Here is a 23,198-nt window from a genome sequence, read left to right as displayed (position 1 = left end):
ACAGCAAATATTTACTGGGTGAGTTTAAGAATAAGTGAGGAACTGACCCCCAGCTTATTGTCTAAACAGGCAGGGGATCGGTCCCCGTTGTGTGAACACAGGGGCTGATACCCAAACTCGTTTTGGGGGCGCTAGTTTATCTCGCTCTGTGTGATCCAGCCTCACGTGGGATCTACCGATTCGTGCAGTTCATGACTAATCCTGATGCTGACACTGAAATTTTTCTCACCTTCATGTCAGTGGCATCAGGGAGACGCCGACTCAGGAACACTGCCCTGCTCATTTCTTGTCCTAATGAGGAAACTGGAACATTTCCTTTTTAATATCTTTTTTTTAATGTTTGTTTATTTATTTATTTATTTTAATGTTTATTTATTTTTGAGAAAGAAAGAGACAGAGCATGAACGGGGGAGGGTCAGAGAGAGGGACACACAGAATCTGAAACAGGCTCCAGGCTCTGAGCCGTCAGCACAGAGCCCGACGCGGGGCTCGAACTCACGGACCGCGAGATCATGACCTGAGCTGAAGTCGGCCGCTTAACCGACTGAGCCACCCAGGCGCCCCAAATGTTTGTTTATTTTTAATGTTTATTTATTTTTGAGAGAGAGAAAGAGACAGAGTGTGAGCAGGGGAGGGCCAGAGAGAGGGACACAGAATCCCAAGCAGGTTCCAGGCTCTGGGCTGTCAGCAGCGTGGGGCTTGAACTCACCAATGGTGAGATCATGACCTGAGCCCAAAGTTGGACGCTTAACCGACTAAGTGCCCTTTATTTATTTATTTATTTATTTATTTATTTATTTTAAAAAGGTGTGGGGGGGGGGGGATATGCATGTGCATGTGGGGGAGGGGCAGAGAGATAGGGAGAGAGAAAATCCCAAGCAGGCTCCATGCTGTCAGTGCAGAGCCTGACTCAAGGCTCAAACTCAGGAATGGTGAGATCACGACATGAGCTGAAATTGAGAGTCGGATGTTCAACTGACTGAGCCACCCAGGTGCCCCCTGGGAGAAAAGTTATTTTAAAAATGTATATGTTTGCATGAGAACAGCTTAGGTCTTACTTTGGTAGTAAAATATGCATTTATTTTTGTCCTTACAGAAAACAAAAACAAAAACAAAATCAGAGTTGATTTTTTTCCCCAGTCTGTACAAGTTGAGTTTTCTGTCACTTACTGGTTCCTGTCACCCTCTAGGGAGAGGGCTAATGCATGAGGCAGTGGTTTTGGCAGGATTATTATTGAAGACATCGTTCTCATCCAAAAGTCAATGTTTTGGCCAGGACCAGCTTTTCTTGACTGCAGATTTTGGTTCCATCAGGAAATGCTAAACATAGCTGTCTCCATGCCGTCAGGGCGGGTACCCGGGGCGCTCCCCCTTGTGGTGCATGAGGCCGGGTGGTCTCTCACTCAGAAACTTCTAAAGGGAAAGCCAGACCGTGGAGAGGCTCGGCTTCCACCCACTGGTGCAGGACTGGGTATGCTGTCCACAGGATACACCGTCAACTTCCGTATTCCCAGCACCTGGCATGGAAACCAACACGTCGTTGGTACTCGATAACTGTTGAATGAATTTGTTAAAGGGGGGATTTTTTGATTCTTGTCAACTTGATTTTCATGTATCATGGGAAAAGGAGTGTCTGTGAAATGGCCAGCAGTTCCTGGCTGGTGAGTCAGCGTTGTCTCTTAGATCCCTCATTTGGCACAGTTGTGAGCAGGGGGGCCTGACCGCCCGTGTGGCACCTGAAGAAGATTTCACCCAGGAGCAGACACTGTCCCTGGACTCAGAAACAATACCACGGAGTTGATCTGACATGTCTTGGTGATTTGCAGAATGTTTCTAGTATTAGCTACATGTAAACGTTCATCACCCTAATACTGGTGAGTGGCATAAATGGCCACAGCAAAATCAAGCACTTCTGGGCATCCTTGGGGGCAGGGTACCAAAAAAGGGCCCCAATAGGCCTCAGATCCCCCCAAAGACCCTTTGAACCCCAAATGCAGGCCCACTCTGTTTCTAAAAAGGAGTTAAGTCCCCAGCCTTGAGCCAAGGTTCAAGGCCCCAGAGAGCCAAGCCCTCTGCCCCCCTCTCCTGAAGGTCTCCCCAGCCTCTGCTCCTGACCAAGGCACATGACAGCTCTGTTTCACCCAGTTCCTGGTCTGTGGCCTTGAGGATTGCTATCCCAGGCCAATTGCCTCGCAACCAAAATCTCAGCCACGTCACCAATTATGTGCACCCGGTAATCTTCCCCAGTAGCTATGAGGCAAAAATTCTAACATAGATGCTCTGAATACAACTTAAAGGTGATGTTTAAGGAAAATGCGCAGGTACTCAGTTCAACATTCAGAAGGACAGAAAACAAACAAAAAGAGTCTTACTTCTGCCCTCCATATCCAGTTTCACTATGTGGAGATAAACACCCATGAACTTGGTTTCTTGGTATTCTTGCAAGAATCTTCATAGAAGCACACACACACATCTTAGTAGACACACATGAGTTCACACCATACACACCCTTCTGCATATTGCTTTCTCCTAACTTTTTTTAAAAGCTTATTTATTTTGAGAGAGAGAGAGAGAAAGAGCATGAGTTTGCAAGCAGGGGAGGGGCAGAGAGAGAGAGGAAGAGAGAGAATCCCAAGCAGGCTCCGCACTGTCAGCTCAGAGCCCAACTGGGGGCTCTGTCCCACAAACCGTGAGATTATGACCTGAGCTGAAATCGACAGCTGGACGCTTGACTGAGCCATCCAGGTGCCCCTGCTTTCTTCTAGCTTGATTTATCTTGGAGATTGTTCCACATCAGTATATGCGGATTTACCTTGTTCTTTTTAAACAGCTGCATATTATTCCAAATATATGGCATATATTTGTTGTCTTTTCTTGCCAGCAGCCTTTCCTCTTTCTTCCGGGAATAGTAACCTGCATTTGCTTTGGGGAATCATTTCTTCCTCACGGCAATCCTGCAATGGGCGGTGGTGAGGGGTGGGGTGGGGGGATGACCCTGACCCCATCTTCGGGCTTGGACATATGTCCTGGACCCTACTGCAAGGATTGATTCAGCGATGGACATGTGACTCTGGCAATACCACTTGTCACATGTCACATCGGGACAATGCCAGTCATGGCCAGGACTTTATTCAAACCGTTAAGGAAAGAGAAGTCAGTAAGGGACAGGGAAAGGACTGTGACTTGGGCAGTAGATGGCTTTGTGACCCTTCCCGTGCACTGGGAAGCAAACAGCCTACAAGCCCCTGAAATCCTAAGGGAATTGTGTTATCAGAGACACTGGCGTGTGACTCACAAAGGCTGGTGTTGGCTAACCCACACGGACATCTCCAGCCCTGCCGCACCAATGACAAGAAGGCTGTGCCTTGATCCCAGGTGCAGAAATGGTAATGTGGGGATTTACAAGCTACCGCCATGCCCACCCTTATCGTCACTGTCACATTCTTTAACTCTTATGGACTCTCTCCCTTCCTGAGGACAATCTTTGGAGCAGCTTAGGGAACCCCCTGGCTGTGCAAAATGATTGATTCCTTCGCCACGATCATCTTTTGAAGTGCCTGTGCCGGGGAACTAACCAAGCTCATGCTCATTTCCTGGGCCACAGTATCATTGACAGCGTGTCTCACACCTGGCTCTGGGGCTGGAACATCTCTTGGCCAAAGACGTTTGATGATCCCCCCCTATTTCCACTCCGAACGTTCTATTTGTGTGCTCTAGCTGGGTGTGCAAACACGGGCTGCATCTTCGGGCTAGGCTGAGGATGGAAAAGATTCGGGGTTGTCACCTGGCCTGAGAAGGGGCTGATAGAAGAAGATGAATCACACACATCGCTGGGAACCTGTTGGTAAAAAAGGGCAGGACGAAGGAGTGGTCCTTTCCTCCTGGGAAGACTTGTTCCAGCAAGATGAGCCACGGTCCAGAGAGAAACACTTGACCCCGGGGAGGCTCTGCCCCAGCAGAGAAGCATTTCTTTAACAGAAAGATGCCTGGCCCCGCCCCCATCCCTCTCGCTTTCCTGAACCCAAGGAAGAAGGACCTTGCAGACCCTTGGCTGCAATGGGAGTTGTGAATCATACAGCAACACTCACATGCACTTGGCAATGAGAATTTGATTGTTGACAGCCAAGAATAGACTCTGTGAAGGGGATTCTGCCAAAATGCAACCACGAAATAAAATATGTTCTGCTACCAATACTTAGTTTTTCTTCTTTTTGGGTGGTTTTACAATTTTTCACTTTATTCACTTGTGTAAAGTGAAATGATTGTAAGCGATGTGTTCCTAGCCTTCTTTCTGCCGAGAGGGAAGACCTCCCTGGTGTCTCATGGTAACGTGCATTCTGATTGCAGATCTTAGGTGATTTGGTTGACTTCTGGGTGCAGTGTGGTGGGAAGGCAATCTGATTCCTCAAGTCCAATCCAAAAGAATAAGCCGAGAAACCTACAAACTTATATGTAGGGTAAGCCCTCATCCCCATGGAAATACAGGAGGAAATGAGAGGGACCGTTAATGAGATAGGAAACAGATGCGGGACTGGGATTGGAGAGGGAGGTTCAGAGCTAGAGGCTCAGGTGACCCTGGGGCAGCCAGGTAGGGGGTACAGGCTGAGTGAAGGCCGTGGAGGAAGGCCCGGCCTGGGAGTCAGAGAACCCACCCAGCCCGCGCGCTCGCAGGGTGCAGCCTTCGGAAATGCTGTTGACTTGCGATTTGCAACCGAAGCCGAGGATGTTGTCAGCGCACATATGTAAGAGTCCCCAGCGCTTCGTGGAGGTTCACCAGTGTGACCTGAATCTGAAATGTTCCTCCACTTGTCCCCTCAGACCTTGGTCCTCCCGTCTCTCTCTCCAGTGTCAAGAGTCTGGCCGAGTGGCGGCCTCACCCCTCTGCCCTGACTCCACGACAGCCCAGAGGAAAGCCCTTCATCTTCCCGGAATCTCACCGCGTCATCCCTGTAAACTTTATTTCCATTTCACAGAGGACAGGCGGGAGGCTGGGAGGTGCATGCCCCGGATTAGAGGACAGGTCTCCCGGCTCCGGGATCCGCGCTCCTCTCTCTGCAGCATCTGGCATCCTGCCAAGGGAGCGGGTGGCCGGCGGGGCCTGGGGCTGTGGGGCTGTCCCTGCTCCTCGGCGCCTCCTCCCTCCCCGTCCCCTCCCCGTCCCCACCCCCACCACCCCAGGCGCCACCCCGCCAGCCCCGCTACCGCCTGCCTCCACCCGCTCCTCCCCGTGCCCCGGCTGTGCGCGGAGGCTGCGGCTCGGCCAGGGCAGGCGCGGCGCGCACGGCTGGCGGAGGCGGCGGCGATCGGGCACGGGGGTCCGGCGCGGGGAGCCGGGCTCAGCCCCGGCCTGCGCCAACCGCGGCCCTCGTCCACCCGAGGCCGGCCTGGGGGGCCCGCAAGGCGCGCGGAGCGCCGAGTGCGCGTCGGGCTGGGCCCCGCACCCCGGCGCAGGAGCGCGGGCGCGGCGCGGCGGAGCGCCGGGCATGGAGCCGGCCCGGGAGCCCCCCGCGCGGACCCGGCCGCCGCCGCCCCCCGCCGCCCGCCCCGCGCCCGCCCCCGCAGCGCCCAGGCCGCGCTCGCCGGCGGAGGCGGAGGGCCGCGGACCCGAGGGGCTGCTGCGGCGATCGGGGTCGGGCTATGAGGGCAGCACCAGCTGGAAGGCGGCCTTGGAGGGTAAGCGCCGAGCGGCCCTCCGTCCCCCGGCCCGGGACCCGGGACCCGGGAGGCGGGTCAGAGTCACCTTGGCCGAGCTCCCGGAGGGAGGGCGGGAGCGCCGGGAGGATTGATTTCAGGGCAGTCAGATGCCACATGGCGGAGTTGGGGAGGACCGTAGCTAAGGACCACCTACAGTTACAGCCTTGACCCTACCTAGGCAGCTGACCCACTCTTTGACCTTGGGAGCGGGTTTCATGCTCTGAGCCCCAATCTCCTCCAGAATGAAGGGGGACGGTTCCTGACCGGCCCTCACCTGATGTGCACGTTGAGAGGGTGGCTTCGATCTGTAGTGGTGGCAATGTTTTGGGCAAAGTGACAAAAGCTGTAGACGCCGGGGAAGGTGCCCCTGCGCTGTGGGAAGGGGAGGGGGCGCTGGCGGTGACGGGGCCACATAGGAAGGAGAGAGGTGGAGAATATGCCTCAGGCTCTTCCTGGCAAGGTCATGCGTGCCACCTTCCTCTTCCAGTCAGATGGGCTCAGGGAGTGACCCTGGTCAGCCAAGGGGGCGGTAACCAAGTGGAAAATAGAATTCAAGTTCATGAGCTCATTGGGGAAACTCTGTGGCCCCAGGGGGTGTGTGGTGTGGGAGATGCTAGACTTGTCAAGGGAGAGGGCTGGCCCTCTGGACTTCTGGATATTCCTGACGCCCCCAGTCCAAAGGCTGAGAATCTGGGCAGCATTAACTAGGGAAGCCCAGAGCCTGGGTCACCTAACCCTTGGGGGCAGAGTATTAAAGGAAGACTTGTGGGGCACCTGGGTGGCTCTTGTCAGGGACTCAGATCATGATCTCACAGTTGGTGGGTTCGAGCCCAGCATCAAGCTCTGCAGTGACAGCACGGAGCCTGCTTGGGATTCTCTCTCTCTCTCTCTCTCTCTCTCTCTCTCTGTCTGTCTACCCTTCTCCCTCTCTCTCTTTCTCCCTCTCAAAAATTAATAAATAAGCATAAAAATGCAAAGAAAAAAAAAAAGAAAAGGAAGCCTTCTTGGAGTGGAGAGAAGGCAGGGTGCCCCAGGCTCGAGGAATGACATGTTCAGGGGCCAGGTGGCCAGAACTAGCTTGTCCCTGTGGCAAACTGAACTCCAGAGTAACAGAATGGAGGGGAAGGGATGGCAAGTGATGGATCTGGAGGGTCCAGACTGTGAATGGTCACCCAGGCATTGGACTTTGTTCTGAAGAAACTGTTGAGAGTTAAGCATAGAATGAGACGGTGGATTTGCCCTTGGAAACGTGGTGGCGATCAAGAGGGGTCAGGCCAAGACCAGGTCAGTGAGGAAGGTGGGGTGGTGGTCGGGGGCGAGACCTGGCCGGCGCTTGCCAGGGCAGGTACCTTGCCGAGGAGGGAGAGGTGGGGGCTGCGATATCAGCTCTTGGCCCAGAGGCCGGTGGGCTGGGGGTCTGGGCTGCCTGTGTGGGGGAGGGGCTGTGCAAACTGTGGAGGGAGGGACGGTCAGATGCCTGGGTGGTGATTTGGGACAAAGGAAGCAAAGAAGTTGGGTCACAGAATAGAAGAGCCATCGCAGGCGGGGAAGAGTAGAGTTGAAAAAAGGTGGGCAAACCGCTTTCTCTGTCGGGCATTGTCAGATTTGCCTGTGATCCCCGCATCCCTCCCGCCCAAGTTATGTCTGGAAGTTGCTCACTCCTTTTGCCTGTGAGTCTTCATTCATTCATTCATAGGCATTCCTGCAGGGTCTGCCCTAGCCTAACTCCAGCCCCCTGATGGTCAGGGCCGCTTCAGGGGTGGTGTGGCCTCATTCAATGCCTCTGGCTTGCTGGTTCCTATTTTACCCCCGGCCCTGACTTTGACCATCCTGCTTTCTGCTCCCAACCGGGGCTGGGCTGACCATCTGCGGTTAGGCTGAATAAGGCCCAGGCCCGGTTGCTCTCTTGGGACACGGACTCTTCTACCCACGAAGAAGCTCGCTGATCTGTACTTAGTGTCTCTTGCAGTCCAGCCTTGTCTTGCCGGTCCTTGCCTGGCTCTGCGTCTCATCTCATGCCACCTCTGGTTCTCCCCTGGTCTCCCCAGAAGCAGCCCCACCCTTAATGTCCTTGGAGGCCCAGCATCTGTGGCCTATGGACTTTTTCTGCAGGAATTGTAGTATCTGGGGTCTGAGTCCAGGGCCCCCCGGTGCTCTGAGAGTCTGCTGGGTGCTCCCTTGGCACCCCCATCTCCTGTCAGAAGAGGGGAACTCAGGGACCAGGCCTGGTCTCTCCAGGGTGTTGCTGTGCGGGCAGAAATCACAGGACGGGGGCTGAGGCAGCTTGGTGAGACACAAAGAACTCAAAGTCAGGTAAACCCAAGCCAGATCTTTCCACCACCATGGGCTGGCCGTTTTCAAACTTGTTTGACTCAGTTTCCTGATCTACTAAGCTAGGTAATTCCTTCTGCCCCTCAGGGCCACACAAAGGCGCAGGGGTGTGGGCTGTGCAGGTGACTCCTGTCACCAGCTCTCTGGACTTGGCATCCTGCGCCCGTGACGGGGGAGCGCAATTGCCTACCTTGAGTCTGCTCCCTGCCCCCGGCTGAAGTCCATGGAATGAGCCGTCAGCTGACACTGAGAAAACACCTGTGATGGGATGAGAGGTCTGCCCTTGAGACAAGTGAAGAGACTTTTTGACTTGACCAAGCTGAACGGTCGGGGCGGGGCTGTGCTCCTTTGGTACTAAGTGCCAGGCATTTCTCAAGCACCTACTGTGTGCCCCACCCCGGGCCAGAGGCTTTCATGACACGGTCCCATTTAATACCCCCCCCCCCACACCCTTCAGGGGCTGGTGAGCATTGTTACCTATTTTGCAGATGAGCAAGCCCACTGGGACAGGCTAAGCGTCTTGCCCAAGAACACAAGTTGTTTGCTAATTGTTTGGTAACGTGTGTTTGCCAGGAGGGCCTCTGACCTGAGAGTTCTCGGGCTTCATGAGGCTAATCGGGAAGAACTGAGTTGTGTTTGGGATGCGTGTAGCTCTCTGGCCCAGACTCTCCAGACAACGCTGCTACCTCGCGCACGGACCTTTTTTTCCTCCTCACAGGTTAAGTGACATTGAGGACTTCTTAAATTTAAACCAGAATTAGAGCTCACGACTTCTCGACTTTCCTTAGATGAACAATTAGCTTTATAAATAGAAAGCCAGACAGAAGTTCTCCTGAGCAAGCCTTCTCTCCCTGTGGCTGTTAACCTTTCTTTCCATGCCCTGGCCTCGGGGAGCGGCCAGGAAAGGTGACCCAGCGCGCTGCCGAGGCCTGGGTTCTAGAAAGACTGGGGGTGACAGGAGATGGGGATATTTCTGGCCGCGGGGGTGGGATTGGGGAAGAGCGAATAGCCTGGGGGTACGGTAGGGGACGATTCTGCACATCACAGGCTATAGATTTTTCAGAGCTCACCGATTCTGAATTTTTAATGTTGAAAGTTTCTTGATTAGACATAAACCCACAACTTCCTGGTCAAAACCACACACATGCATTTAGCCAAGCCTTTTAAAATTTTAAAAATTACCAAACTCTGCATTTGATAGTTTTGAACAGTCAAGACTATGCTTGCCAGACTGTGGCCCTGACAACTTAGAGAGAGGTCAGCGGTGAGTCTCTTTTGGGCTGTGGGTGTGAGGGTGATGGGGCATCTTCCGGGTTGCAGCCAGATTTTCAGCGGTTCCTTCTAACATGAGGCTAATTCATATATATTTATAAACACAAATAAACGCACCCTCAAACTCCATCTGTTGTGGAGTATTGCATAGAAGGAATGATTGAGTTAGACATTTGTTATGGCTTGAATTTTTTTTTTTTTTTACTGTATTTTTAAAATATTTTTTTCAACGTCTATTTATTTTTGAGAGACAGAGAGAGAGTGTGAGCAGAGGAGGAGCAGAGAGAGAGCACAAGCAGGGGAGGGGCAGAGAGAGAGGGAGACGCAGAATCCGAAGCAGGCTCCAGGCTCCGAGCTGTCAGCACAGAGCCCAATGCGGGGCTTGAACCCACAAATGTGAGATCATGACCTGAGCTGAAGTTCGACGCTCAACTGACTAAGCCACCCAGGCTGCCCGTTCTGGAGTGGGTGGGTTTCTAATCCAATATGACTGGTGTTCTTATAAGACCACGGTCACAGGAAGACAAGAGACACACAGGGAGAAAGTTCACGTGATGAAGAAGGCAGAGCCTGGAATGAAGGGCTGCAAACCCGGGGGTGAGGAAGGTCACCAGCAAACCCTCAGAAGCCAGGACGAAGAGAGCAAGGACTCCCCTAGCTTTCGGAGCAAGTGTGTCCCTGCTGGCACCTTGATCGTGGACTTCTCGTCCGCAGAAGCGAGCAAATAAATTTGCGGAGTTTTAAGCCATGTGGTTTGTGATGTTTTGTCACCCCAACCCTAGGAAACGAATACAGCGTTGTTTTGGATTGTCCAGCCCCACAGCCGTCCTCTGTGACAGCAGTAGTGAGCAAGGAGTCGGGACTCCCTAGAGGGTCTTTTTCTGTCCACAGTGCAACGTCCAGAGCAGTTATCCCTGTGAAAGTCCCAAGAGGCTCCCTGGTTCTGTGATATCAGAGATGCACGTGCACATCCCCACCCCCAGAGAGCAGCTGTACATCCATGTGGCCTTTCCTACAAACTCAGCAGAGTTTAAGGCTAAGGACATTGTCACTCAGTGTAGCTAAGTCCCCCTCAGGTTTTTGAGTACTGGCGGGTGCTCTGTACCCTATGTAGGGAATGCAAAGGTGAGTAAAGCACGGGCTTTTCCCTAAAGGAGCCTGTGGGCTCATCATCATCGTCATCGTCATCACCATGGTGATTGCTAACACTGAAGTAGAGCTTTCTAAGCCAGACACCTGCTAAGCACTGAATGATGATTTCTCACAAAATTTTAGGAGGCAGATACTACTATGACCTCATTTTATTTATTTATTTTTTCAACGTTTATTTATTTTTGGGACAGAGAGAGACAGAGCATGAACGGGGGAGGGGCAGAGAGAGAGGGGGAGGGAGACACAGAATCGGAAACAGGCTCCAGGCTCCGAGCTGTCAGCCCAGAGCCCAACGCGGGGCTCGAACTCACGGACCGCGAGATCGTGACCTGGCTGAAGTCGGACGCTAACCGACTGCGCCACCCAGGCGCCCCTATGCCCTCATTTTAAGGGTGGAGAAAATGAAGTAAAAATAGAAGCTAAGTAACTTTGCCGCGAAGTTACTAAATCATCTAGAAAGGGGCAGAGCTGGGATTTGAACCTACCAAAGTGGTTTAAGATGCTATGCTCTTATCTTCAGTGCACAAAGTGTTATGGTGCCAGCGTGTATCGGCCTAGACGGGCGAGTAGAGAAGGGAGAGGAAGGATACATACAGGGCACTTGCCACAGGCAGTTACCAGGCAGCTCAGGGGGGATCAGCCCTATGACAAGCTGCCGTTGAGGACAACAGAGAAGGTGCAGAAAGAGCCCAGCCCCGGAGGGCACACGTGAGTCTCTGCTCTCACCTGCAGCCACTTGCCCCTAGGTTCCTGGCCACTTGCCAGCAGAGAACTTGCTCATAGGGAGGATTCCAGAATGCCGGCTGCACCCGTAGGTAAAGATGGCAAACTGAACGCACACATTTATCCTCTTTCCTTCCAGAAGCCCACTAACACATTGGTAAAGGGATTTTTTTTTTTTTACATTTATTTATTTTTGAGACAGAGAGGGACACAGCATGAACAGGGGAGGGTCAGAGAGAGAGGGAGACACAGAATCTGAAACAGGCTCCAGGCTCTGAGCTGTCAGCACAGAGCCCGATGCGGGGCTTGAACTCATGGACCGTGAGATCATGACCTGAGCCGAAGTCGGTTGCCCAACCGACTGAGCCACCCAGGCGCCCCAGTAAAGGGATTTTTAAAAGGCCAGAAGGACAATGAGAGAAGGAGAGAAGACAATAGCAACACAACTGGGAGCTAGGGGTCAATGATGAATGCCAGCTGATTCCACCGGCTGGACAAGCAGAGGAATGGCCTGAGTCACATGCAGGAACCCCAGAGTATGGAGATGGGGACACCGGTCATCACGGCAGCGAGGGAAGATGGAGCTGAAACGGGAGAGCTGGTCGAACATTTTAGAAATGATTTAGCTCCCCAGAGCCTCTTTGCCAGTTGTCCAGCATCTTCCCAGCGCTGGCAGGAGTCCGAGGCTGTCTTAGGGAGGGTCTTGAGACAGCAGTACATTTGGGAGCAAGCAGGTAAGTGGACATTTACATACTGAATACTTAGCATGGTCTCCCAGCCTCTCTGCCTGGGAGGGAAACAGAAGAGACTTCTCCGGGAATTCTGGCCCACCCAAGAGGAAAAACCTGGGGCATTCAGAGAGCCCCACCTGGTCACTCCGCTGGGACCCCACAGTTAATAAGCCTTTTCCCAGCTTCAGAGGCCCCAGTGGACTCTTTCCTCCTGCATTAATCAGGAACAAATAACCAAGGAATTCCAGACATCCGAGGAAACTCTCTGACTTGGAAACTAGAGACCAAAACAAATGAACAGGAAAAAAAAGCAATTTGGAAGAAACCCAGACAATCCAAGGAGAACTAAGCTTTCTGTCCACCTCTCCTTTTTCTCCCCCTCCAAAAAACTATTGGCAATATCCTCAAAGAGATCAGAGCAAATATGGCACCATTAAAAACAGGATGCTTTGAGAATGGGTCTTCAGAGAACAGGAGCAGACCATAGCAAAACAAAAACACCACCCTGAAAATTAAAAGTACTTGCAGAAATGGAAAAGTCAGGAGAGCAGGAAGATAAAGTTGAGAAAAATCTCCTAGGAAATAGAGCAAAAAAGGCAAAAAGATAGTTGATAAGGGGGGAAAAAAGAAAAAGAAACTCAGAGGACCAGTTCAGGTGGTCCAACATCTGCAGAATATGACTTCCAGAAAGAGGACAGAGAAAATGGACAAGAGGAAACCATTGATGATATAATTAAAGAAAATTTCCTGAAACCAAAGGACATGAGCTTCCAGATGGAGAGGGCCCATTGATTGCCTACTTTAGTGGACGCAAATGGACCCAAACTAGGGCATGGCATGCATGATGAAATTTTAGAAGACCGAGGGATAAAGAAAAGATCCTAAAAGCTTCCGGCAGGGGGCGGATAGCAATTGATATTATTCTTTTTTTAAGTTTATTTATTTATTGAAGCGATCTCGACACCCAATGTAGGGCTCCAGCTCACGAGCCCAAGATCAAGAGGGGCATGCTCTTCCAACTGAGCCAGCCAGCACCCTTGGAAAGAAATTGATATGAAAAGGATCATGGGTGAGAATGGCTCTAGACTCTTCGAGAGCAACACTGGAGCTAGAAGACCGTTAATTAATGCCTTCAACATTCTGCAGGAGAATTCTGTCCAACCTGCAGTACTCAGGCCTCTGACTTCACAGCTCCAGGGGGGAGCATTCACCATAGGACACGGTGCGATGGTTTACCGCTGGTGGTTGTGTGGTGTGGTGGTCCTGCTCTGTCCTTTCTCTATTGGAAGATGTGCTCCACCCAAACAAGGGAGTAAACCAAGAAAAAAGAAGGCGTGGGACAGAAAGTGCAGGAGAGCCAGTACCTGAGGGAGGCAGAGAGATCCTCAGGCTGCTGGTAAAGGGAGATTCCAGGGTGGCAGGGGGGCTTAGAAGGCAAAATTAGATTAGAGAAGCTCAGAAGGGTTTGGGGGGATGCTTCTTCAAGAACATTGTTATGGGGCGCCTGGGTGGCGCAGTCGGTTAAGCGTCCGACTTCAGCCAGGTCACGATCTCGCGGTCCGTGAGTTCAAGCCCCGTGTCAGGCTCTGGGCTGATGGCTCAGAGCCTGGAGCCTGTTTCTGATTCTGTGTCTTCCTCTCTCTCTGCCCCTCCCCCGTTCATGCTCTGTCTCTCTCTGTCCCAAAAATAAACTTTGAAAAAAAAAAAAAAAAAAGAACATTGTTATGGGTTGGATGTTCATGTCCCCCCCCCCCACCAAGTGTCGATCAACAGATGAATGGGTAAATAACAACAACCATATATACACATATAACATATATATGTATTTGCACAACGGGATATTACGCAGCCATAAAAAGGAATGACGTTCTGGCACATGCTGCAATGTGGATGGACCTTGAAGTGAAATAAGTCAGACACAAAAAGACAAATATGGTATGATTCCACTTATATGAAATATCTAGACTAGGCAAATTTGTGGAGACAGAAAGTAGATTTCGAGATTATCAGGGGCTGGCAGGGGGAGGTGGGAGCAGGGAATGAATGCTTAATCAGAATGGAGTTTCTGTTTGGGTGACGAGAAAGTTTATTTGTAAAACTAAAAAGACAGTGGGGATAGTTGCCCCACATCATGGATGTAATTAACGCCATTCATTGTACACTTAGTGGTTAAAATGGCAACTTTTATGTGATGTCTATGTTCTGACAGTAAGAAGAACTTTAATAGGCTGTCCGAAGTCTCAAAGGGTTCTTCCCTTAAAGATAAAATAAAAATTTTCAGTGATAGAAAAAACAAAAGGGGAGAAGGCAGAGGTATTGTGAAGAGGATAGCAGGTATAGACATGGGCAGGATTTCCAGAGGTAGCAGTGGAGGAGGAGAGCTCTGAGGGCAGAGACCCAGCCCCAGGGCTGTGAGGACGGGTTGGGTTGTTTCAAGGAGTCCATGTGGCCAAAACCGGGGACCAGGCAGAGAAGCAGCAGGAGGTGAGGACTGGAAAGCCTAACAACCACAGAAGACGGTCAAGTGCAGAGCCTTGGAAGGAGGGCTTTTAAGCCGGGAGAGGGCAGTGTCACAGATTCAGAACTGTGTTCCAGAACACAGGCTCTCAGACTTCATCATGCATCTGAATCACGCGGAGGGCTTGCTAAAACAGATTGATGGGGCGCCTGGGTGGCTCAGTCAGTCAAGCCTCAGCCTCTTGATTTCAGCTCAGGTCATGATCTCATTGGTTCATGAGTTCGAACCCTGCATTGGGCTCCATGCTGAGCCTGCTTTGGATTCTCTCTCTCCCTCTGCCCCTCCCTCTCTCATGCTCTCTCTCTCTCTCTCAAAAACAAAAACAAAAACAAAAAAACACAAAAAACACAGATTGCCGGGCTCAGGCTAGATGTTCTCACTATGAGGACTTGGGGCTGGCGATGGGGATTGGCGGTGGGGTGGGTGGCCGGGTATTGAACCGCTTTCTTTTCTTCTCAGACACCACCACACGTCTCCTGCTGGGGGCCATCGCAGTCCTTCTGTTCGCTATCCTGGTGGTGATGAGCATCTTGGGTGAGCATGCATGTCAGAGCATTTATGCAAGTGTATACAGAGACGCCTATATCCATATACACCCCTTGTCAAATTAGGTAAAGTCTAATTAGGTAAAGAAAGGTTCCAGACATACTACGTATTCTGTGGGGAACAAAGCACAGAAAACAGAGTGCTGTTTCCAGATGCGAGTGTAGCCAAAAATAATATAGTCACACATTGACTCCACATGTCCCCTTTACTAAGCCATGTGGGGAAGGAGCGATGTTACTTAGGGACTGTTCTGTACGTGCTTCAAGAACACAAACCAGCTTGAGGGGAGTTAGGCAGACCCTGCTTCTTGAGGAGATGGCTGGGGGATGAGGGCCTTTAAAGATCACGTTCATTCATTTAGTGAACATTTACTGAGCCCTGCTGTGTGTCAGTCCCCGTAAATGCCGAGGACAAAAAGAAAGAAGGAAGGGAGGAAGGAAGAAAGGAATAAAAAGGAGGAAATTGCAACTAAGAACAGGTGAGGCTATATGACCAGGAGATCTGGCTGCTTTGAATGGATTCAAGTCTAAGTATGTCGTGGGTTCTGAAGAGTCTGCAAAGTGATTTCAGTGCCTCTGGCTTTAATCTTTGAGAAGCACCCTAAGACCAGAGGCGGGCACCTTAAAATGGGAGAAAAGTCCAATGACAACATCGGCTCCTGCTAAATCCTCACCTTCGGGCATGCGTGATAATCAGGGGATTTGTGAGTGTTTAGAAAAGAATATGGTGACCACTGGTGCCAGCTCAACCTAGAATAATCACTACAAATTAAATTGGTTTCCTGGTACTGGGTGTCCCAGTGCTGGGTTGGGGAGGTCAGAGCCATGCAAAGACATAGCACGTTGTGATTTTACTAAAGCACAACAGAGTCTCTTTGGAGATCCTTGCGGAAAGGCAGTTGAAAGTGGCCTCACCATGGTCAATACTCCCAAGTGATCACAGTGCACCGAGCAGATAAGCCAGAGTGTCGATTATTTAATTGGTGTCGGTGCGGCTATAGATCCTTAGGGGCTGGAGAACCACAGGCCTGTTCTTGGCTTTGTCCTGGTCTACATTTTAATCAATTGCTCGTACGAACACAAACAAAAATATGCTTATGGAATTTGTAGGTGTTACAAGGATGCTTGGGATGACAGAGGAAGGATGCTTAGAAGACAGATGGAAAAAAAAAATTAAAGATTAAAATGTGTCTTTCAAAACTCAGATGAGCCCACGTGAATGAGATAAAGGTGGAAGAAATAAAAATAAGATATCCATATGGACTTACAAAGTGATTTATACGAGTTCAGGACACAGGGGAGACCTGGCTTGGAAACAGATCATACGAAAACGATCCAAGCGTATGTTCTGCTGGCCTAGGAAAGCGCACGTATGCACGTACCCACTGATTCTTTTCACTGAAGCTGTCTGCAGGCAGGAAAGCCCATAGCAACTGGAAGGCAGTATGGCACTGTTGCTGGGGGTGGGGCCGCCTCTGTCTGTCCTGGTGGCAGCCTTTTGGTGACCGTGCGGATGTACCACAGTGAGCCAGACGGGACGGAGAAGGGTGTGGAGAGCATCTTTCGCAAGGAATTATGGAAACCTGGATGAGCGGAATCTGGCATCCTTCTTCAAGTAGGCGGCAGAAGACAGGCTGGGCTTGCTCTGGGTCACTCCAGGGGCAGAACCTAGACCTGGAGGTCTAGGTCTTGGGAAGGCAGGTTGGGGCTCAACACTGAAAAAGAACCTGGCAGCAGTTCAGCAGTGAAACAGGTTGAATTGTTAGCTACCGAGGGCACAGCCAATGAGAGGGGGTTGGTGGTTCCCACCCTGGCCGGGGAGAGAGCGCGTGTGGCCTCTAGGTCTTTCCTAATTCTGTTTCTGGGGTTCCGAGCCTCCAGGAGTTGAGAGAGAGAGATGAGATCTTAACCCAGGGGCTAATCTGCTGTCACCTCCCCTGGCGGTTGTGGCCTTGCCAGCCTCCCAGATCTCCCTTACCGTTCATTTAGTCACCAACCTATTACCTGCCAGGCACTGCGAGAGCCGCTCACGTGGGAAGACAGCCACCTGAGTCATCACTGGAGGGCACCCAAGTCAGGCGGGGGGCGGGGGGGGGGGGATTTGGGGATCCTTCAGGCCCAGGCAGGGGCCAGGCGTGCTGGCGGACACTGAGTCCTCTCGGTCTTCCCGGCAGCTTCCAAGGGCTGTATCAAGTGCGAAGCGCCCTGCCCAGAGGACTGGCTGCTCTACGGAAGGAAATGCTACTTCTTTTCTGAGGAGCCGAGAGACTGGAACACGGGCAGGCAGCACTGCCATACTCACGATGCTGTGCTGGCTGTGATTCAGAGCCAGAAGGAGCTGGTGAGCCCTGGGCCGGGGGGGGGGGGGGGGACCTTCGGGGAGGACCACACTCCTGGGATGTGGTGTCCCCCATGGCGTGCTTCCAGAAGGCACCCAGCCTGGGGTGTGCTGGTGGGCCCCACGGGGCGGGAGCCCGAGTGGCTCCCGTTTCTGGGGCTGTCGCGAAGGCCGATGGTTTCAATCCAAGGCCGGTTTGCAGAGCTCAACTCAGTTTTGCCAAGTGTGAGAATTACAAGTTACCAGGGCACTTGTGGATGAAGAACACGCTGGCATCTTCTACGAGTCCACATCAGGGCATGAGCTCTCACTTAATGCCCATAACAGTTTTATCAGTATAAATGTGACAGAAATGCAATTAGTGAGTCTGTGGTCCGTTTTGCATTTTGAGGGTAACAGTGGCGTGGCAATCCAAAATAGCGGATAATCTAAAAATCACTTCTTTTTTATAAATATATATTTTTTAATGTTTATTTTTGAGAGACAGAGAAAGGGAGAGAGGGAGCACAGGCAGGGGAGGGGCAGAGACAGAGAGAGAGAGACAGACAGAATCTGAAGCAGCCTCCAGGCTTTGAGCTGTCAGCACAGAGCCTGAAGCAGGGCTCGAACTCACAAACCACAAAATTATGACCTGAGCTAAAGGTGACACTTAACCAACCGAGCCACCCAGGTGTCCCGAAGAATCTGAGCTCAGAAGATGAACTTTGTTCCAGGCTTCCCGGTTCAGCAGGCACGCTCCAGGCCCCAAGGCTAGTGCGGGCCAGTGCTGCGACAGAGGTCAGTGGGAGCGCAGGGCACTCTGTGACCCCAGCTCCTTACTTTCGGGATGCAGTGACGGACCCCCTTTCAGTGTCTGTACGTCCTGGGAGCCGGCCTTCTCAGCTGAGATTAGTCTTGGCATGTCTGAACAGCCAGGAGACCTCATATGACTCAGGTTTCCCTCTTTCCTTGGTACAGGAGTTTATGTTCAAGTTCACGCGGAGGGAGCCCTGGATTGGCCTGCGCAGAGTGGGGGACGAATTCCACTGGGTCAACGGGGACCCGTTTGACCCGGACACGTGAGCTGAGGCTTCATCTTCTGGCCCCTGAGCTTAGACTGGGGGAGGCCTAGCTCCCTGGACACAACCCCCCAGAGAGAGCCCCCCGGGTCTGGGCCAGCTAGAGCTACTAACCTCCAGGTTCAGCGGCGTGTGACAGAGAAAACGATAACGGCTTTACTTCCCTGTCCTCTCCCGTGCAGCCTGCTTTGGCGGCTCTGCTGTAATGTAGCCAGCGGAGCTTTCCGCCGCCAGGCTTTTTCCATCTTGGGGCTCCCGGTTCGTGTAGCGGCCGGTCTGGGTGGCTCAGGGTGGCTCCGAGGAAGGGCAAGACAGGCCCCGGATGTTCTTCTGCATTGGCCAGAACTTAGCCACGTGACCACAGCTGCCGGAGATGGGGCCTCCATTCCCGGCAGCTGTGTGCTGCTTAAACATTGTTATCATGGAAGAGGGGGGCTCCGAGCCCTGGGCGCTGTGCGCATGGTCTTAGAGAAAACACCTCCTGAGGGTGCTGGGGGCGTGTGCAGTGGTGGTGTCCCTTGTGCGACCCAAGTGGTGTGGATGGGAGTGTGTGATGGGGTGGCAGGAGTGCCATCTCAGGGACTGGTTTGTGGGGTGCCGGTGGCCGTGGGCAGTGGGGGGTGTATGTCTGTGGCAGTGGGGGGGTGATGATAGTGGAGGGGGGCAGTCCAGGCTTGGGGAAACACAGGGGAGTGCGTACAGGGGAATAAGAACCTCAGCTTCTAGTCCAGACCCGAGAGACCAGGCTGCTCACCTGATGATGGTGATGATGATGCAGGAGGGACCCCAAGGCAGGGGAGGCGGGAGGACTGACCCCCAGCGCTCCACCGCGGCCTTCCCATTCGAAACTGGCTGGGGGCTGCATCAGTCGCTGGTAGCCTCTAGGGGGCGAGCAGCTCATCAGCTCCTTCCCTCCGTTCCCCGGGCTCCCTTGCCCTTCATTCTGCACCCCTCTTTGTCCTCATTGTCTCTTCCTTTTTCTCTCTGTTTCCTGCCTTCACCCCAGGCCTATCCTTAGAGCTGCTGAGAAGTCTTGCATTTTCTGCCCCTTTCTCCCCTCATCTGGAAGCTTCCTGTTCTCAGAAGCTGGGAGAGCCCCGGAGGCTGGGGTTCCCAGTGTGCCGACCACCTGTCAACCAAAGGGCCTCTAGGCCACGTTTCTCTGGCACCGAGGTGGTCCTGCCTGGCAGTCTCTCTCGAGGTCATTCTGGTGTCCTCTCTTGTGAGACCCTGGCTCCAGCCTTGGCAGGGAACTCAGATCAGGGTGACCAATGAGGTTAAGAAGCAATACTGAAATTCACAGGAATGATTTGAGGTAGAAAGGACCCCCAACCCCCACGTCCACCGATGATGTCAGTGAATTTGTGGGCAACACAGCCTGGGTATCAAACGCTGGGGTTAATCAGGTCCACCCCTGTGAGCTAGTTTAATTCAGCTCATCTCTGCTGAGCTCTTCCTGTGCTGGACACCGTGTGCTGCAGGGGAGCCGAGATGAGGGAGGCATGGAGCCCGCTGTTCAGGAGCTGACTGCCTGGGGGGCTGGCGGGGACAGACACAGGCCCCACGAGCTGTGACAGGCGGTGCCCGTGGTGTAGGCAGGTGCTTTGGGGAGCAGGGGGCAGAGGGTGGTCCTGAACCGGATACTGGCTCACGGGACGGATGAGTGAGCTAACTCTGGAAGGACAGGAAAGTGCAGTTGTGTTCAGGAGATGTCTGCGGACATCCCCAGCGTGCCTGGAGCCGTGGTGGACACAGTAGGGAAACAATGAGAGGCTGCACGAGAAAGTTCTCTTGGGGCCCAAAGCACTAGAAGGTGGCTCCGGAGGGAAGGGACAGGTCACAGGGCCTCCGGGGCCATGCTGTGCGTGCCAGGTTCTAACCGCCTGCTCTCTTGTCTTCTGGCCCCAGATTCCCGATCTCGGGCCTGGGAGAGTGCGTCTTCGTGGAGCCCACCAGGCTGGTGTCGACGGAGTGTCTTATGACCCGGCCCTGGGTGTGCAGCAAGATGGCCTACACATGAGGTGGGTCAGGCCAGAGGCAGCTCTCCAGCCAGGCGCCGAGACCTGCCCGCCCCAGGCTGCTCTCCAAGGCGAAGCAGTGAGGAGGGTGGCCTGCGCTCCGGCCCCCATTCGGGTCCCACAGCCCTGGTTCCTGGCTTCCTTGGCCCCAGGCAGGTCCTGTGGTTCAGCCGTCAAATCCCACATGCTCAGTAGTGTAGGCGTCCCCCAAACACACACACACACATGCACACGCACGCATGCACGCACACGTCTGCACACGGTCCCTTCTCAAGTTCAGAGTCCACCCTTAGCCACCCCAACAAATCCCTCCCTGGCCCAGGCCTGGAATACTTCCTCCGGCACCGTCACAGAGTGCATTACAGTCATTTCTCCGGGGTGCTGGGGAGGCAGCGAGGGAGGCCTTCCCCTTACAGGGCCCCCTCCATCCGCCCTGTTTGCCTCGCTGGGGCTCTCAGGCAGGCCCCTGCCGCATCTGTGGTGCTGTGGTGTTGGTCACTGATGGAATAAAGAGATGACTGGCGTCCAGAGAAATCTGCCGCTGTTTGTTCCAGGGTCACGGCTTGGGGGAGGAGCAGAGGGACACGTTTCTGGGTTCCTGTCTGCGGGAAGGCACCACCGAGATGCACTTGATCTGGTGTGGCAGGTGGCAGCGTGTGGGAACCGAGGACGAAAAGCACATTCTGTGGCCTCGGGGCACCCTTTAATTTTGCTAAGCTACCGAGTTATTCTTAGCTGTCGGAGGGGGGTGTCCATCTGGCTCCCTCATTACTATTCCACTCAGTATGACAAACTTCTATTCACATCACACCTACTGCGTGCCGGACACCACGCCGGGCATGGGGAGCAACAGCTTTATCCCCCAAGGAGCACGCAGAGAGCAGAGGCAACAGCTTGGGAAGCACCAGAACGTTCTGGAACACAGTTGAGGGATGGCTTATCCTGCCTTAGGGGAGGAGGGGGGTGATATGAGCGGGAGGATTAGCCGTGCAGAAAAGATGACGTTCATGTTGGGCGGGTAAGAGTTTGGGAAGGTCCCGAGGCCCCTTCCTGTCCCCCCTTGGTCTGCCTGGGGAGGAAGCAGGGGCCTGGCAGTTCCCCTGGGCCTGCAGAGGCTCCAAGGGCGCCCGGCCCCCAGCACACACAGTGGAGCCCGGCCTCCCCGGCCTCCTCTCAGGGCCCCGGGCTGGCTGAGAGGGCTGGCCTGCCCGGGAGTGGCCCATGTGAATGTGGGTCCTGGCCCATTTTCAGAAAATAGCTCAGAGCGAAACCAGGTCCTGCTGTGTTCTGCTCAGCCCTTCTACTGTCCATTTTCAGACAAAGCTGTCAACTTGGTGGTGTTGAACTTTCTGCGTGCTTTCCAGGTATCTAGTAAAATATGGGCCTTTTGAGAGTTCACATTTTGTTTTTAGTGGGAAGCCAGTGAGGAACCCAAGCGTACTATTAAGAGGTGATAGGGATTCAGGGCAGTGGTGGCGCCTGGGCGGGGTGGCAGGAAGCCCGGCACCTTCTCAGCCCCGGTGGGGAAACGTTGCGGGGCTGAGCACCGAGGCCACGGTCGGCTGCCGCGGGGACTACTTTGGGGGACGGAGGGGGGAGTCTCACTTCCCCCTATTCTCAGTCATGCACAATCTCTTCCCCGCAAAGACGTGAGGCTCAAAAGCCTTGCCAGTGGTACCTCATTTAATTCTTACAGAAATGCCCAAGGAGGAAAGGAGGAAAGGCTGACGCAGGTGGCCAGACTGAGTGTGGCAGGATCCCGGGGTCCCGAGGCGTGGTAGCGCCTGGCCGGGGCTTCCGGGCTGTGCTCTCACCTGCAGACAACCAGGCACTGAAGAGGGCTGGGAAGGGAGCACGGCCAAACTTCAGAAACGTAGGCAATCCTTCCAAAGCTTATACCCGGGCGAAGCACCTCGGTCTCCCATGTGGCTGAGCGGACCCGGTTGCCCGGCTGCAGGGCCGGGTGCTGTGCTCTTGGCGGCCACAGGGGGCAGCACCGAGGGCGGACACCCCGCCGGTGCTGGATTCCCCACCCCAACCCCCACCGTCGCTGGAGCAGGGACCACCTTACTTAGCCCCTTGCGAAGATTTTTTCCTTGCCAAGGCGACCCCCCCTGGAGTTGAGAGAGTGCTTAGCTTGGAGCCTGGGCTGTTGTGCCCTGAGCGGATTTGAGCCCAAACCCCAGTCCCATCCTCGGTGAGCCCCAGGAGCGGGCAGGGACCCCCGCAGAAGGCTGAGCCTGCGCACCGGACCCTCCTCAGATGACCTCTGCGACGCTGGAGGACGACAGGGAGGCCATTTTAAGCGTGTGGCGTTGTGCTGCCAGGTCATCTGGTGTCTGCTTGGTCGTCCCTGCAAGGCCTGCATTATCATCTGCCCATGCTTACAGATGAAGAACAGAGAGGTTAAGGGGCTGGCTCCACATCACACAGCTAGGAGGCGGTGCAGGCAGGATTCGAACCCAGCCCCACTCGACAGGGCCCTGGGGAGGCCACCTATGTGGCAGGCATGTCCCCTGGAGGCAGCAGACGGCTGTGGAAGGCTGAGGATTGCAGACTGGCTGTACGCTCGTACACACTGAGATTCCCGATTCTGCAAGTTGATGTCTTGGAATCAGTTTTGGAGAATTCTTCACCTTTACCTCTTTAAATATTTCTCTTGCCCCACCCTTCTTTTCTCCTTCCAGGACTCCAAGTAAGGCTGTTTGATGTTATCACGTGGGTCTCTAATGCTCTAGTTTGTTGTTGCTGTTGTTTTATTTTTGTTAATTGTTAACAAAACAATTGTTAATTGTTTTGTAATTAACAATTGTTAATT

General features: G+C 53.3%; 1 protein-coding gene and 2 long non-coding RNA genes across 3 annotated transcripts; 1 reads left to right on the top strand and 2 right to left on the bottom strand.

Moving 5' to 3' along the window:
* Positions 1 to 1,058: 1,058 nt before the first annotated feature.
* LOC147583021 (uncharacterized) lies at positions 1,059 to 11,318 on the bottom strand. The gene is made up of 2 exons (XR_015244655.1): positions 11,176 to 11,318; positions 1,059 to 3,838 (listed from the first exon to the last, which is right to left on the bottom strand). It is a non-coding gene; the product is annotated as an uncharacterized LOC147583021 (long non-coding RNA).
* CLEC2L (C-type lectin domain family 2 member L) lies at positions 5,207 to 20,914 on the top strand. Its single transcript, XM_086688830.1, has 5 exons — positions 5,207 to 5,673; positions 14,881 to 14,955; positions 17,141 to 17,307; positions 18,262 to 18,362; positions 20,271 to 20,914. The coding sequence occupies exons 1-5, from the start codon at positions 5,484 to 5,486 to the stop codon at positions 20,380 to 20,382; spliced, it is 645 nt and encodes a 214-aa protein (XP_086544956.1). The 5' UTR covers positions 5,207 to 5,483; the 3' UTR covers positions 20,383 to 20,914.
* On the bottom strand, positions 14,712 to 18,706 carry LOC147583020 (uncharacterized). The gene is made up of 3 exons (XR_015244660.1): positions 18,477 to 18,706; positions 16,971 to 17,745; positions 14,712 to 16,693 (listed from the first exon to the last, which is right to left on the bottom strand). It is a non-coding gene; the product is annotated as an uncharacterized LOC147583020 (long non-coding RNA).
* Positions 20,915 to 23,198: the final 2,284 nt, after the last annotated feature.

This window comes from Puma concolor, chromosome A2, assembly GCF_028749965.1.
Source record: "Puma concolor isolate L17-30 chromosome A2, mPumCon1.1.hap2, whole genome shotgun sequence".
Classification (NCBI taxonomy): Eukaryota; Metazoa; Chordata; class Mammalia; order Carnivora; family Felidae; genus Puma; species Puma concolor.
This window is presented reverse-complemented; position numbering and strand designations above follow the sequence as displayed.